Genomic DNA, 17,604 nt, shown 5'->3' with positions numbered 1-17,604 from the left:
GGGATGATAATGCTTGTCTCTTGAACCTTAATACTTCAATGTTCTCTATTTAAATTTGAAATGTATTTGTTCAATATATTTTTTAAAATAATGCATGGCGTCCGTTCGTCTTATTTCAGTATGTCTCACTAATCTCTCTTTTTTTTTTCCATTTATTAAACTTGTTTCTGTCCATGTTTATCCAAACATTTGTACAGGAAAAATGTACAAGGTAATGAATTAAAGGGGACCATTTGCTGAAAGATTATGAAAGACACTATTGCTGATGGCCTGGTTCTATAATGCACAGCTTGCCAGGTCTGTGTTCTGACCGCTAATGGTGGCAAAGTTTGTGTTGCAGTTAGATGCATTCTTGCTACCTGTGTGTGACTGCAACAACTGAACTCAAGAGATCAGCTTTATATCTAGGTAATTAGCATTCTTTAAAGTGAGATAAGCAATGGTAGCCCTCATAATCTCTCAGCTCTATGTTCACTTTAAGCATGTGTGATATGCAGTGGTACTATTGATTTTAAATACCATCCAACCTATAGAACAAACCTGTGCTACAACTCCTATAAAACAAAATGCGCATTGCAACGTTCCATGGTGAGATAATAAAAAAGGAGCCAATTCTCCTGTATTGGGGACAATTTTTTTATTTAACCGGCAAGAGAGCTATTCAAGCAGAGGCAAATGTTTAGCTTCACATTGCTGTTTATTTATAAATGTTTTCACCAAAGTATATAATTGCAGTATTGATTGTAGCTCAAAATGTGGTTTTAAATGCAATACAATCAAAGTAAATTTTTCACTGACATTCGGCCTGAAAATACAATTATAAATACAATTGTAAAAGCAATGCAATCATGGGTATCAAGCAGCCCCTGGTCAAAAATAGTTTTTAGACTCCTATCCATGTTCTGTCCAAGTACAAAAAGAGAGATAGATAGAAAGACAGATGGATAGATAAAACAAAAGCCTTTTTGATAAACTCTCAAATGATCTAACATACAACTTGGATCAGACAGAAATCATTCAGCAAACATAGATAGAATTCAGCACCTACCCAAACCATAACTAGCAGAAATGAAATGAGTGTTTTTCACCAGGGAATCCTCCAGAGGTTGCTAGGGGTTCCTTGAGCAATGAAAAATTTGGATCCCTTATGCCAGTTACCATTGATATCCATGACCCTTTTGGCTTTCCCTTGGTAGACATTCTTCTCCAAAGGCCACCAATATAAAAGGGATTTTTCCTGCTGATGACCACACTAATGTACTGTGATCTGTGGATTTAGTAATTATAGCATGGCAATCCTGAAAGGTATTTCAAAGGTTCCACAATGTTAAAAAGGTTGAGAAAGCCTGGTTTAGCAGTTGCTGTTGCAGTTGATGTAATAACCATTAACGGTTTAGATGGAACAAGTAAATTCAGCACTTTGTTCCTATTCTTCTTCCCCCCATCAGCCTCCCATCCACGTTCTGGCTATTTCATTAAAATGCAAGTTATTTATGTCTACCATATGTGATTCTGTCATGACACCTAACCTCGGATCTCTGATTGGAAATTACCAATCACCTCCACTAACCCGTCTGCGCTTACAACAAGGCCTCTATAACTTTACATGCATTCCGCCTGTCACTGGCAATAAAGACTGTCATGAAACGCTAACCTTTTCACTGTGAGACTTCCCTGAATTCCCTGCAAGTCACTTAATATTTCCTCCCTTGTTCTTCGTGTCCCTTCTTTACATTTTAAAGCCTCAAATGCTGTTTTTAGACAATGCAGAAATGGCTACCAGTTAAGAAAATGCCATTTTCTCCACTTAGATTGCCAATTTTCCTGCTGTCATCTGTTAGGCTCATTCATTCATCTTAGGAGTCAGTAAAAATGACATGAAAATGGTTCAGAAGAAGTATACAAAATATGCTTCTAATGGGGTTGTCTAAGGTTCTGCTCCAAGTTTAACAAGAGCCAATCTTCTTTTCTACAAATTGGATGTGAAATTTTTAATATATACAGCAGGTCTAGAAAACATCAGGAAATATAAACATTTCCTAATGTTTATTATTTACTTGTTCCCTGGTATCCCTGAGCTTACGTAGACGACTTGGCACATAGAGAAGATCCACCCTCCTATAGGCCCCTTTATATTTGCAATGCAAAACCTTACAGTAACCTCCGTTAGCTGCTACCAGACACATTGAGAAAAACTGCTGTGCACCTAGGAGTGGTAACCTGTATAGCTGTGTTTGTTGTTTCTAGGAGTCATGCTGCAACCTACGGTAACTGCACTAACATGCAAATGCATAAACAAAATATTTCCCAGCTGCTTCTGGTTGGCTGAAATGGAGTGTTTGCATCTGTTAAGTTGTATTGAAGAGTTTTTATTATTTTTATGTATTTATTTTTCTATTTTGGGGTAATACGATAGCTAATGGCTTTATGAATTTGCCACTGAGTCTCTGGCCAGTCTAAAACTGGGCTGCCAGGTCTGTTGAGACTAGGAGAGAAATACAAGTGAGTGAATAACAGCACACACATCCATCCCTGAAAAGTAGGGTGGGTCAGAATCCTTCAGATGTCTTCATTGGTAATTTGCTATGAAATATATACTTTTGGTTATGATGAGTTTAAACATTGAACCTGTATTTAGAAACAATACCACACTTTGTATTAGTATACCTACATTATTTTCTATTTAAATCTTTTGCAGATGAATGTTACTTAAACAATGGTGGCTGCAGTCATCAATGCAGAGTGGCCCCTGGAAGGGGCATTGTATGTTCATGTCCCCAGGGACTGTACCTAAGTGCGGATAACAAGTCCTGCGACATTGTGGATTATTGCACAAAACACCTAAGGTGCAGCCAAGTGTGTGAGCAGCACAAACATGTCGTCAAATGCTCATGTTATGAAGGGTGGTCACTAAATCCAGATGGGGAAACCTGTAGCAGCATGGGTAAGTTTTTCAGAGATTTAGTAACTTTTTCCTGTAATTGTTTGCAGTAACTAACTACAGAAGAATGGTTCTTTTTAAGGAACCAATCACATTTGGCTTCACAAGAGTATTACATTTTGCTTATCTTTACCATATATTAAAAAAAATAATTTTTGCAATTTAATTTTTTTTGTTTTATCCCAGCAGACACTGTTCTATACTGTTTTTCACATAACTAGGCCAATTTTAATATCAAGCTCTATACTACACACACAGGTGTATGAGTCAGGGGGATGGCTCCTCCCCCATATACCTCCACCCTTTCTCCTTGTTCTGTTCTTACTCTTTTGGAAAAAAAATCAGTCTAAAAGCATACATTTTTTCCCTTTTTCTCTGAGAGACCTGTAATGTTTTATGATACCAGTGTCATGCCTGCACCCTTCATAATGTGTGTATTTGTATTTTTTATGAATTGTATTTGATATATAAAGCATTCATTTAAAAATAATGCTTATGTGATGACATTAGCATGATCCACTGTACTATTATACAGTGAATGAGGGGTGCCATATGGATGCTCCCTCAAGGAACGGCCCCTTGAAAACCTGCACCTGAATCCTTCGTCTTTCATGTTGAGTATATTTGCCATAATTTATTCTGGAAGACTGATGACATTAGGGCCAGCACTGGACTAAAGTTGAGTATTGCAGAGTAAGCTGCTCTTTTAGAGGTCAAGGCCACCATTAGAAATTTCTGGGCTGCATATTAGGTAAACTACCAGGGCCTCATTCTCTCATATCTAAATGGTCCAGCATTACATCAAGCCTATTTGATCACGGCTGAGTACAGAAGTTCCTCTTGTCCACAACTAATGACAGCCCTGCCTTGAATTTATTACACCATTTTCCTTTGAAATTACACATGCCTTTGAATATCATGTACATAAGATTAAAAAAGGGTTAAATAAGGGTAAACTATTGTTACACATAAGTCGTCCAATGCTTCCCCCGTGACCCGTATCTCTGTTTGCTGAATGCACACATCCTTCTAATTTCCATTCTCATCTCTGTAGTTGTCACCTCTACTCTTAATGAGCTTATTGCTAATAATAATTTTAATTTTATTTCAGATACATTTGAAGCTTTCATTATATTTTCCATCCGTCACGAAATAAGACGAATTGACCTTCATAAACGGGATTACAGCCTGTTGGTTCCAGGTCTAAGGAACACAATAGCACTGGATTTCCATTTCAATCAGAGTTTGCTGTATTGGACGGATGTTGTCGAGGATAAAATCTACAGAGGTCGATTATCAGATACATCAGGTGAGAGGTTGATTCCAATACTAGGTGTTTGTGGGCATCAATTGTATATTCCACCAAAACAATAATTGCAACAATTGAGTATTTTAAGTATAGATCATGCCATGATGGCATACTGAGCTCTCCATGCATTTGTACCTGCATATTTCATGTTGGTCTCCAGTTGTGGATCCTTATTTTGAATTTTCTCACGATATATGCTCCTACAGTCTTTGCATCAGACCACGTTCAACTGTTGGATACTAGTTCAGGAAAGGTATTTTCAAATATACCGATCACAGAATTGTTGTCTCTCCTATACGGAAAGCCTGATGTGAAACATTTCTGTTATTAAATGTTTCTTCCAGCCACCAAATTTACATCTCCCTGCGCATGAGGGAAGTTCTGACCCTGGGCAAGCCTGCTCTTCCAAGTTTAATCAGCATTACCCCTACCGTCGGCCAATCAGGAGCACTCTTAATAGCCCTTTAGCTGGCTCAGACAGAGCGCTCTGTGTATCAAAAATATATATTCAGACTACTGCCGAACGCCCTAGCTCTGCCGAAGCATTTCTCACTCAGCTGTTGCCTAATTGAATGTTTCCCAGCCCAGCTCCTGTTCTAACCCCTTGTTGTCCAGTTTGCAGTTCTCCTGCCTGTAGTTCTTCCCTTGTGTAGTTCTTTCTTGCTGTTTCAATGTCCCTAGTGTCTTCCTATGTCTCCTGCGTTCCTCTGTGCCTTTGGTGACCCCCATGTCACCTGTGCCCCCAGTTTCTTCCTGTGCCTCTTGTCTTCCCCTGTGTCTTCGATAAACCCCCATGTCACTGGTGTCTAGTTCTAGCTTTCTGATATTAGACCGCTGGCTTTGTTTGTGACTTCAACTGTTTGCTGCCTGCCTCGACCCTGGTCTTCTATGATTATTCTCTTGTCTGCTGATATAGTACCTCACATTGTTCTGCTCACTCTGGTGTGCCCAAGAACCGCAGCCAGGTAACAGTGTGCAGACCAATACCCTCAACTAAATTCTGCACCTTGGTATCTCCAAGGGCTCACACCACCATTGAGCAATCCATGGTGTCCCCTAGTAGTTCCATCTCTCCAAACATGACAGATTTAATGTCAAAATAGAGAGAAAGTTCAACTTTAGGTGATATTGGGCACTAACATTATGGCCCTTTAAAACCTTTCCCGCTTGTTGCAGTGCCGTACGTTGTACGTGAATGTGCATCCCTTAAAGCTACACATTCAGTTTAAAATGGTCTGCCAATGCACTTCAAAAAAATCAAACAGGGGCTTTGTTTTTTAACATAGCCAGAAATGACTCCCACCTATGCATTGGATTGTGCACTGTTGGGGTATGTTTGCAAGGTGCATTGGAGTACTGCATACCATGTTTCATGCAATATGGTAACATGGGCAACAACACTCCAGATTCTATAGATCTAAATTTAAAAAGTATGTTAAATAAATAATTTATTTAAAATTAAAACATTAAAATAAAATAAATACAACACATTAAAAATACATATTAATATAATACCTATAATAATAAAACATTATGTTTGTACTACCCTGGCCTCTCTTTATTATCACTCCTCAAGAACTTCTCTTATGCTGCATCCCTCTTCTGGAAAAATGCCCCTGATTCAGTCAAACATTCACCAATCCTAAAGGTCATTAGACATACCATAAAGACCCATCTTTTCAGACACATAACCATCATTCTTAACATCTCTCTCCCAGCATTCGGCCTCCACTTCTATCTACAACAGCAATGCTTCTGCCTAATCTCTATTACATCTTGTATTTATTCCTTCCTTTATATGGCAAGCTTTTTTGGAGAGGGCTAAAATGTTATTATTATAGCCCCTTTATCTTTTTAGCTTGTACAGCTCTCTGGAAAATGTCTGCATAAGGTCAGAAAGGCAGATCTTAACACCCGACACCTAACAGTAAAGTACTGTGTGGTTATAGCCATAGCAGCAGCAAGAAAGTGGAAATATTGCAATGAATTCTTTAGTTTTTTATGTAATGTTCACTTGTAAAAATACTTAGAGTTTTTTTCTGATCAATTCCAACTTTTGTTGACTTCCTCCTGCAGGAAATTAAGAGCTAAGAACATTTCTAGCAAATCAACAGATATTTTTCTTTTATTTGCAGGGTCTTTAACCATTTGCTGTTACAGTATGTTCACATTGACTTTAATTAAGCCTTGGCAATGTGAAAATAAGACAGTGAGTCTTTATAGGTAAAACAGACACAAGAGCGCACATTCCCCAATGTGTTTCTGTGCGTGTGCCACAGCTAATAACTTTTATTTGAGTGATCGCTACTACTAATTGCAGTGATCATTAACTGAAACATTGTAAATATTTATGCTGCATCACCTTCAGCAGCTGTCAGGAGCTGACCTGAAGTTAGGCAGACCTTACAAATCTTTTTTATTTTTTAATTTTTATGTATTTTTTGTAATGTTTTTGTAAATTTATTAAGTATCGCATAACAGGAAGAAGTACACAACTCAAAAAAATCTTCTATTTTTTGTAAATAACTTTGAACTAGTGGATCATCAGTGTGTCAATGTTTTTTTTATTTTATATAGGTTTATAGTGTTTACCCACCAGGGTTCGCTATGGTTCTTCCCTAGGGTACCTACAGAGGTTGATAGGGGTTCCATGAGCAATGAGCAGCTTTTGACTTTCAGGTCAGTTTAAATGACACCAATGATATGCAAGGGTGACATTCTTCCAGCAATGTAAGAAGCCTTCTTTCTAATGACGACCACACTAATTTAGTTTGAGCTGTGGGTATTATAGCATATAGTTCCTTGAAGACCTGAAAGTTATATTAAAAGGTTCCTTCATGTTAAAAAGGTTGAGAAACACTGACCTAAACAATGCTGGGGACTGCTAATTTTCTAATGTACTAATGTGCCCTGAAAAAAAAAACACCTGGGTTTCAATGATGCATGCCTTTCAATGGTTAGGGTAAGATTTCTTTGTTATTTGTACATTAACTAAAAAATGTGTTAAACCAGTATGAATAAGCTCTAAAGGTAAATAGTTTTCTGGAAACCTGCTTCACTGAGATGTTCTCTGTCCACTGAGGAATTTTACAGTAAAAGTGTACTTACCCTTTAAATCACAAATATCCGCTTTTGAAAAGTTTAGGTTCCCTTGAACAGTTTTTTTTTTTTGCTCTACAAAACCCAAAAAGCAGTTAAAGTCCTTTCACTCCTGATTACTAATGATCCTCCCTGCAATTATGCTATAAATGACAACCATGATTACAGCTGATAAAAATGTGTGCATATTTCTGGGCTAATTAGCGGTTATTAAAATCTTTCTCTTATTTTCTAGGCGTTAGCGGGATTGAAGTCGTCATTCAGCACGGTTTGGCCACACCTGAGGGCTTAGCAATAGACTGGATAGCTGGGAACATCTACTGGATAGACAGCAATTTGGATCAAATTGAAGTTGCTAAATTGGATGGCAAAATGAGATCGACGTTGATAGCAGGTGGGATGGAGCACCCCAGAGCTATTGCCTTGGATCCGAGATACGGGTAAATTGTTATTCATACGTGTGATTTTTTTTTAGCTTTAATTGCTGTTTGGAAATAGAATTTAAAACTAATTTAATTTCTTTTTTTTTTGTATTTATGGAAATAAATTTAATGTTATTTTAAAGTGTACCTGTCTCCTGAATTAGGAGGTGGGATAATATACATACAATAAGGAGCATGATCTAAATTATGATAAACTAATAATGACTCCTGGGTTGGATGTTGTAGGACTGGGGTGTCCAAACGTCCATCGTGATCTACCAGTCAATCGCAAAGGCAACCTGAGTCGTTCGCAGAGCCCTGTCTTACCCCTCCTTGCTGTTAACCAGCAGCCGGCTGCTACATCTATAGGGATGCTGGGGATGTCTTTCTGTGTGAGAAGGCTCCTTGTAACAGTGGGGAGTGGGGAGGGAGGCAGAGAGGGCGAGAGGGCAGTCTGAGGTGAGCAGTGCTGGTTAGCAGTTCTTTTTCTTGTGCAGCACCTCATTCTCCTATGACAGGTGAACTGTAGCTTTCCTGTCACTATAGTCTTGTAGCGCAATGTCTGTGCAATGTTCTGCCATTCAATATTCCATTGGCTCCAGTCACTTCTGTGTCATACTCGGTATATATATAAATAAATATACGTTTAGCATTTTAATTGTTCATAGATCATTTTGACTTGGTCGTTAAAAAAGTAGCTTGCGAATCAAAAAAGTATAGGCACCCCTGTTGTAGGATATCTAAATCTTAAACTTTTTTTTTTTTTTTTTTGATGGCTTGGGGAAGGATTAGGCTTTCTTTTACACTTGCACAGTTATCAATGGAACACATGTTCCCATTGGATGACCCTTCATGTGTTAATGTGCCAGCAACAGTATATAGTTATTTATCCAGAAGGTCTCCATAATAGGGACAAGACAGTAGTAAAAACCTGGCAGGTATTATTATCCTCTTTCCTGTTCTTTCCAAAACCAATACAAAAAAATGGGCTATCAGCAAAAGGTAAAAGCACAGAAAGCCTGCATTATTTTCTTTCCATAAATTTTTGTTCACTTGCAGTGGGCCTGATTTATTAAAGACTGGAGAGGATACAACGATGAACTTGATCAAACAAACCTGGTCTTTTGCTACTTGTTAGCAAATGTTTTCAATCCTGGATTAGATCCAGGTTCACTGATGAAAGTATATCCTCTCCAGCCTTAGAGAGCTTTACAAAATCAGACCCAAAGTCGAATGTGTTTTTAAACTTGCTAGCAAATTTGATATAATCAGTCGATTCCCAGGCACAGACCAACACAATTTCCCCTTGTACATCACAACTTTCTGCTCTTTTGGGATGTTCAATTCTTGTCTGTAATGGCAACTTCTTTACCCCTTTCCCTCACTACTCTAGTAGGATTCATGTTTAGTATGTAAGTAAGGATAAAGGGCAATTGACCATTTATGATCAGGGATTTGAGTGTTTGGTGGTAATCATTTGCATATTGTCCCTATTACAGCAGACATATTAGCGCAATTTTTGTCCCCCATAGAAGATGATGTGTCTCATTTTAAGAGTGAATACTCAGCTACATATAGTGGAAATAAACTCAACAAGTAAAGATTGTATATGGTGTTAGCTAAACAAAATCAATTTCATTAAAATGTAACTCTGCAATGTAATGAATTCCACCTAAAAAAGTGCAATGCACTTCCTGGTATGTGGGGGTTCTTACGCATTCCTTAGCTTCATCACAGTATAGATGATGTGTCTCTGCCTTTGACTGCTAGTCTGATATTTTTTCATCTTGCTGGTCCTTCTGCTGGGTGCTCTGACATAGGGAAGCAAATCCCTGTCTCTACCAAAATTGCCTCCTTTCCAAAAATATAGCACAGATCATAGCATTGTCAGTAATGGAGAAAGATTTTTTCGCCCCAATTGCCTTTTTTGGGGCAAAGCTCCCAAAGGTTCCCTGCAGATAGTTTCAGTAAGCTCAGAATGCCAACATCCAAAATGCTTGAAATGCACAGATTTCATCTTCAGCTCCAACTATTCTTCTGCCAATTAACTGTCCAATATGAGAGCCTCTACTGAATGATGTTCAGAGGCTTACAAGTTCTCATATCGGTCATCATACTGTGTTCTAATCTTCATAACACAAAAACAAGACATCTCATTTTGCATGTACAGTTCAAGGTCCTTAATTACTTTTTATCTCATTACAACCCATTTATATATTCTGTCAATCGATTTAAAACTCACAATTGTTTAATTAGACATATAAAATTATAATTGTGTAGCGCCCAAAAAACTTGCATTGAAATTCCATGGTGAAATCATACTAAAACCAGCAGCAGATGCAGAAACAATAGATGCTTATCACGGCTTCATTTTCATATGGCTTGCGAGTTCTGATAATGCTCCTGTTTATCCAGCTGAGGCCACCATCACCCTCCCTTTGCTTTATAGGAAACCAGAGTTATTACAGCATCTCATTCTGTCTGACATTTACATTAAGTGGTACTTGACCTTTGCAGTCTAACATTTTAGATATTCCCTGTTTGGAGAAAATCATTTTGATAATGCTGTTCAATGACTTAGTTGATTTTAATGGAACTTAAGTTTGCTTTACTGAACTTTAATTCATCACAATGTGACTTTCTATATAGTTATTATTAATTACATATCCTTTAGAGAAAGACCGATTGTTGTATGGCTTTTATTTTCTTTTTTAACATTAACATTAATCTCCACTCCAAAAACTGTCCACTCTAGGCTGGTTAAATACACCAAATAAATATATATTCTCAAAGGTCATCACAGATTTTAACTTGCTCCTCTTACTGACATATTGTAATAGTTCATTCCACAGACTTTCTGAAAGTACAGATTTTAAGAGTGCTAAGTGGAATGGTCATACTGATATAATCACACAGTCAGTCTCTGTGTTGTTGAGTTATCTTTAATGTTGCAAAGTGATTTCTGATTCATTGTTCATTTGGTATCTGGATCTTGAGATGGCTTTTACCGCAGAAGATGTGCAGGCAAGCAGAGGATTGTGTATAGACCTCCCCCAAAGCCCTGCGTCTCAGTAGAGGTGGCCATCTTGATAGGTGAGCAGCATGACTCAAGTAGCAGGTTGATCCAGACTGAAACAGAAGCGGGTAGATCCTTGCATGAAGGTCCACAGTTACAGCTTTCTCTCCAGCGAGGAGAACAGTGACCAGCAAAGCATCGTCAAATCTCACTCCACATCTTGAGACTGGACAGCAGTGATCTCACATTGGCGATATAAAGTCATGAGGCTACTAGAACAGCAGACAAAGGTCAGGATGTGTACTGCAATGTTACATTAGCAGCAAGAGAAAAATATTCAGAGGGCTATACACGAATTAGTTTTCAGGATGATATGGCAAATCTTCACTTAAGTATAATCTGTGCCACACTTTATTAATGAAGCTAAAGATGTCAAAGATCCAGACACGTGTATTCACATTATGCCATTTAGAGTTATAAATCAATTGTTAACCTTAGAATAAATTCATTTTAATGTTCTAATGTTTAATTCCTCTTCTCTGCAGAATAATGTTTTGGACAGACTGGGATGCCACATTTCCACGAATAGAGTCAGCCTCAATGAGTGGAGCTGGTAGAAAGATTATATACAAAGACATGGAAAGCGGTGCTTGGCCTAATGGCCTCACCGTGGATCACTTTGAAAGAAGAATAGTTTGGACAGATGCCAGGTAATATTTTCAACTGCAACCCTGTACAGCTGTATAAAGAAAAGCATATCACTGACCACGGATAAGCAGATGTCTTTTTTCAGCCCAATTTAGCTCAATAGGCACTTGACATTACAAGATATTCTGATAAATATAAGGGTATGTTGGACTGTTTTTACACAATTCCCCATTAATGCAAAATTTCTCCTCATTGCCTTTTATAAAGTAGGTGAAATGCAGGACTAATACATCCTGTAATTATTGTTGGAGTAAAATCCCCTGCCCAGGCTGTACCTGATTGCCACATTGTGCCCTTTCATACATATTGGGAACCGGCAGTCAGTATTGAGAGCACTGATTCAAAAATGTATGGTCCCATGTAACATGTCTTCATTCTCTATTCCCAAACTGTGTTTTGCAAAATGTCTCCAGCCTCCAACTTGTATTATATCCACAGTCACTGATAGCTTCCAGTAACATTACACATACTTAACAATCTGTGTGGTTTACTGGTGATGTTAGGATTGTAGTTGAGGCCCCATATGACTAACTAGTTGACTAACACTGGTGTAGAAAGATGTATAGGTATGGTATAACCATTCTTCTTTGGAATATGGCACACCTCTCCAGTATGCTTTGGAGATAAAGGAAGGTGCACTGTAGTCTCATAGGAACAAGCTAGATTCATATCTGGGGAAGTAGGATCGCTGAATCATGTGACCTGGTTTGCAGTTTTGGTCTTGCCTTTTGTTGGAAACAAGATGCTGTGAGATATAAAATGAGAAGAAGTTTCCATCATTTCTCATTCCTATTCTCCATATTTTCTAGATCTGATGCAATTTATTCAGCGTTATATGATGGAAGTTCCATGAAGGAAATCATTCGGGGACATGAATATCTCTCCCATCCTTTTGCCGTTTCACTGTTTGGCAGTGACGTATACTGGACAGACTGGAGAACAAACACGCTGTCTAAGGCAAACAAGTGGACCGGCCATAACGTCAGCGTTATACAGAAGACAAGCGCTCAGCCATTTGATATTCAGATTTACCATCCCAGTCGTCAGCCACAAGGTGAGTCTTCTTAACATACATACAGTAATTCATTCTGAAGAACAAAAGTTTCTAACAGCAACCCATCAGCTTCAACATTTGGTTTTCCTACCCAACATAATGAAATGGGGATGGTAAATTCAAATTGGGCATGCTATGGAGATTACCACATGCTTTTTAAGTGTTTGCCAAAAAAAAAGCCAAAAGTGAAGAAGCCATGTGTGGCAACTAAGTAGACCCCATGATTCAATATCCTGTCAAACAACCCATAGCAGCAATAACTGAAAGGCAGTGGGTTTGTTACATTGTTGTGAATACATTTTGGCCCACTCTTTATAATATTGCACCAGTTCATTGAGGTTAGTGTGTATTTGTTTTGCACAGCTCTCTTACGGTCCTACTAAAGCATTTCAATTTGGTTGAGGTCTGGGCTTTGACTAAACCAATGCAACACCATGATAATACCATGACAGTTGGTAAAAGGTACTGTGCCATATTGCCAAACATTTCCATTTTAGTCTTGTCTGTTCAAAGGATATTGTTCAATTTTGATTTCTATTGTCATGAACTTAACACGCTAACTGTGTCCTGTTCATCTTTTCACCGTTGAATGATGGACTTCATATTGTTTGGAAATGGCCGTAACCCTTCCTAAATTTACAATTGTTTATAAAAGATCATTTTTAATGTCTCTTTTCCCCTGGTATTGTGTTACCTCACATCTGAATAATCCAGACCAGAAAACTGCCAAAACATTTTCTTTTATAAAGGTGGCCACACTTGCTGATTAATAAATTAAGTGCATTTAATTAGCAACACCTGGCTGTTACTTATTCTCCTAAATTCTTATGGAAGTAGAAAGGGTGTATTTATTTTTCACACACTGCTTCTGCATTTTGACTTAATCTTAATCTTTGTTGAATCTTTGTAATGACATGGCCAAATATTTGATTATTTCTTTATTTATTGTTTTATTTTGTTCATTTTAAGACCTGATAAGGACCAGGTGAGTTTTTAGTATGTCCTTTCCTCACATATATATATATATATATATATATATATATATATATGACTGGAAGTAGAAAAACAAGATAGATATTCTGGTCGTGTACAATATATTGTTTTGTTTTTTTTAATCCATTAAAATGTATTTGGCAAATACAAGATTAACATTTTCAAAAATCATTTTGAAAATTTACAGAAAAATGTTATATTATACCTCTTCACCCCTCCTTTCCCCCAAAAAGTCTAAAATGCTAGCTTATGTATTTATATTCCAGTAATTGCATGTTTTAAAGCTGACAATTTATGAAGCCAAAATTTTTGTGCTATTAGAGAAGACAGTATGATACACTTATCCTGTCTAACTCCCATTAATTTACCTATATACTAATGTTTTAGTGTCAAATCTAAGAACACAGAGAATATCTAGGAAAAAAAAATAATTTTGTCATGAGACAAAATAGTATGAGTCTGTCTTTTCCCAGAGACACCCCGCAATTACCAACAGCAAAAGCAGCTAGTGCTGCAGTCTAGTTGCCCTAGAGTCCTTATTGACCATGACACTAATAATATGAACAATTTCTGATTTTATAATAGCCTATTGTATGGATATCCAAATATTCAAATATCCTTAACGAGCAGAAGATAAACTTTAAAACAACCCACAATGACCTCTGCAGCTGCAGGCATTGGGGATTAATTCACCTTCAAAGTTTGCTACAGAAGCTTTATTTGTTCATGGTAGCTTTGGAGTGAGTTTGCTACTTCCCTAATCTTAAATATAAACAGAAAGTAAATTCAGAAAGTAATTGTGTGCTTGAAATAGCAGTGCTGAGATTAGCCTCAAACCACTCTACTGCTTATATTATACAGTTTGTTGCTGAATAATTTTGCATTGATGGAGAATACAGAGATTAGTAATATGGAATCATGGATCATTACTACATACTATTTGTGTAGCTTACTTGGAAGGAACCAATTTCTCATGATCATTGCAGCACCCTGCAATTTTTTGCTTATCATTTTAGCAGTAAGAGCTACTAAAAATCTGCTGGGCAGCTCTTTCTTTGTGAATAAAATCTATTATGTAGCCTGTAGTTATTCTACCTGTCTATGGTAAATGTGCGTATAGAGTAGTGAATGTATTCTTTGTAAATTTGATTAATCAAAATAAACAGGGACTAAACCTGCAAAACTCACCTATCCATGTTCTGTCGCTGATCCATGTTCTGATGGCACAACCATCTGTCTTCTTCATCTCTTTCTGGTGGTGATCTTAAATTATCTTGATTGGCCATGCCGGGATGATGTAATTCCTGTGCTCCATTCCTTTCTTGCATAGGAGTTCAGGATTGCATGTGCAATTCAGCAAAATTTGACAGCTGGAAAGCAATCAGGCAGGTAAATACTCCTACTGCATTAGAGACATCGCCTGTCCCTTTCAGCAATAACCACCTGCCTGATTGAAACCACCCGCCTGAAATCAGATTTTTCAAAGTGGAACTTTAGTTTTGGTGAAGTTTACCCGATCAAGTGGAAATAAATTGATTAGGAAACAAATAACAAAGAGCTGATACTGCACCATAATATTTTCTAATACTGCAAGCTACATTTTGCAGCCCACTCATAAAATGCAAGCCACTGTATTAAGCATGCACTACTTTTAGTTTAATGCAGCAGAAAAGATGCAGGGAATAAAGGAAAACTGGCCATGTGACTTTGATAATGCCTTGGCTCTGGTTTTGTTCCTCTTGCAGAGCTCAATGCACATGTATTAAGCACATGTCTGTTCTTTAAAAATATGCAGATCCGTTTTATTTTGTTTTTTTTTCAATATGGATATAGTATTGGACATAAATGTACATCTGGATTCAGTTAACAAAGTAAAATTCTCACTTCTGCAGTAAATCATATTGATACGTATGCTTTGATTTGCCATTGACATCTGTGCTTGGGTATTGTTTCCAAAGTGTAGACCTTGTTATTATGGTACATAAAATACATACCTGACTATAATACAGCACACCTTACATCATTCTACAAATGTGTTTATTGAATATTACACAACCCATCCGTACTAAATATTTGCCACCATGAAATCAAAAACCAACCATGTTTACCTTTCATGACACTTTAGCTGTTGTGATCTTTACAAGTGATTCATAAGAGACTTGGCTCAAGCAGCTGTTTAACTTAATGGCACTTTACATAAGAGCCGAGTGTGTGCAATTTAAACTGGAGATTTTTACTGTGATAGCAACTGTTCTAAAATATTTATGTAAATTGTCCTTATTTCATATCACATAATGACATTGCAAAAAGAAAAAAACCCACTTAGTAACTTATCTCCGTAAATACCTCGCCAAGCCAATTTGGCCAAACCTGTAAAAATTATAGTAAAGTAAATATTATATATATATATATATATGAACCACCATTTTATTGTAACTTTTTATTTCTTTATAGAAGTGGTAAGGTAAGTGGTAACTTCTAGGAGCTTTCATTTTGCTCCTTGGGGGCAGTGTAATTGCTTCTTTCTTCTTGTCATCACAGCAAGTAATGTGAAAGCCCCTAATGGGTATGCACAGTAAAAGAGTTTGGAGGAGTTAAAACTTCTGATTATTCTTTGTTGAGCTTGGGTGAAAATCTGATCTGTGTACAACATTCCCTTGATGGCATTCATAAATTGATTGATGAATGACCAATTGGGAATGACCAATGTGCACTCCTATGAACCTAAGCACAGCAGAATGCTGCTCGCTTGTCACCCCCCTTTCTTCCTCGCGTTTTTGGGAAAGATCATGAAAAATAGTTTCCAGTGACAATCACCTGACATCCGTCTGATCTCTCTGTGGGGCTTTAGATCCTGTGATGAGTTTAAGTCAAACTGGAACTGCGGTATAGTGTTTAAAATTTTTGCATATTGTGGAAATTCTCTTAAATAGACCTCTCAAGAATATTACCTGAGATACAATTACCAATAGCAATAACAATTACAAATAGACAACTTTATTTATATTGTAACTTTTTTTGTGATTTTACTAGTGATTCTGTTCTGATTTTACAGTTGGCCCAAACATCTCACTTCCTGTTCTGTTCTGCACAGCAACCACTGTTGACGTATCAAAACATACAAAAGCCCTGAGAAGACCTGCCATGGCCCACCAGGTTCTACCCATAACTAAAATGTGGTCCTTTAAGGACACACTTTTAAATGTTGACGGTCTATAATTAGGCATTGTGCTGAGGTGTGATCATTTTACATTTGCAATATTCCCTGTTGTGATGCAAAATACAAGCAACTTCAAGACACATTTTTATAAGTGTGAAAGAAAAGAAAAAAAAACCCTTTCAGCTGAAAGTAATTTTGCAGTGTAGCAGAAGAAAATATAGTAATTCAAAGCAATTGGAGTTGAGCACAGAGAGTATTTTGTGTGGTGGATGCAAGGCTTTTGTTTGGGTTATGCTGTGCCGTTATGCTGCGCTGATACTTGTGTGACATTAAGAGCAACAGGACTGGTATGTGGGATGCGATTGAAGTTATGAATTATATCAATAAGGCTTCGGGTTTGAGACATCTTTGAAGTCATTTTTTACATGGCTCCCTGATTCGGAAGTAATGCGCTTTATTTACTGATGGAGAGTGGAGATGGGAAACAGATGGATTGCTAGTGCATTCTGTTGGGTCGGTACATTATGTAACCTTGTTAGAAGGAGCAGATTTGTTTGTCCTTTCACTTTTGTCATCATATTCATTTGTGTGTGCGCCTAGTTATCTCATTTCTTCCGTACATATATACCCTTAAGCTTTCCACTCTGTATAACACAACCAATTAAGTCAGCTTGTTAGTGGAAAAAAACTTATGTTCATAAAAAAAAGTGCAGTCAATGTACCATTTGCAGCATCAGGCTGTAAATAAAATACAGCTGCCATACATATGTCTACGGATATATATATATATATATATATATATATATATATATATATATATATATATATATATATACATATATACATACGGTGACCCAAAGTGGACCCCATACTGAGCTGGTTTGCATGGTACAGACTGCATG

The 17,604-nt window shown here is 37.3% G+C and overlaps 1 protein-coding gene across 1 annotated transcript in view; it reads left to right on the top strand.

Annotated features, from left to right (window-relative positions):
* LRP1B (LDL receptor related protein 1B) overlaps nucleotides 1-17,604 on the top strand; it is a 500,403-nt gene that overhangs the window by 155,409 nt on the left and 327,390 nt on the right. The window contains 5 exon segments of the mRNA XM_072419083.1: nucleotides 2,699-2,944; nucleotides 4,053-4,250; nucleotides 7,585-7,789; nucleotides 11,333-11,497; nucleotides 12,305-12,549. Coding sequence (XP_072275184.1) covers nucleotides 2,699-2,944; nucleotides 4,053-4,250; nucleotides 7,585-7,789; nucleotides 11,333-11,497; nucleotides 12,305-12,549 — 1,059 coding nt within the window.

Source organism: Pyxicephalus adspersus, chromosome 7, assembly GCF_032062135.1.
Source record: "Pyxicephalus adspersus chromosome 7, UCB_Pads_2.0, whole genome shotgun sequence".
Classification (NCBI taxonomy): Eukaryota; Metazoa; Chordata; class Amphibia; order Anura; family Pyxicephalidae; genus Pyxicephalus; species Pyxicephalus adspersus.
This window is presented reverse-complemented; position numbering and strand designations above follow the sequence as displayed.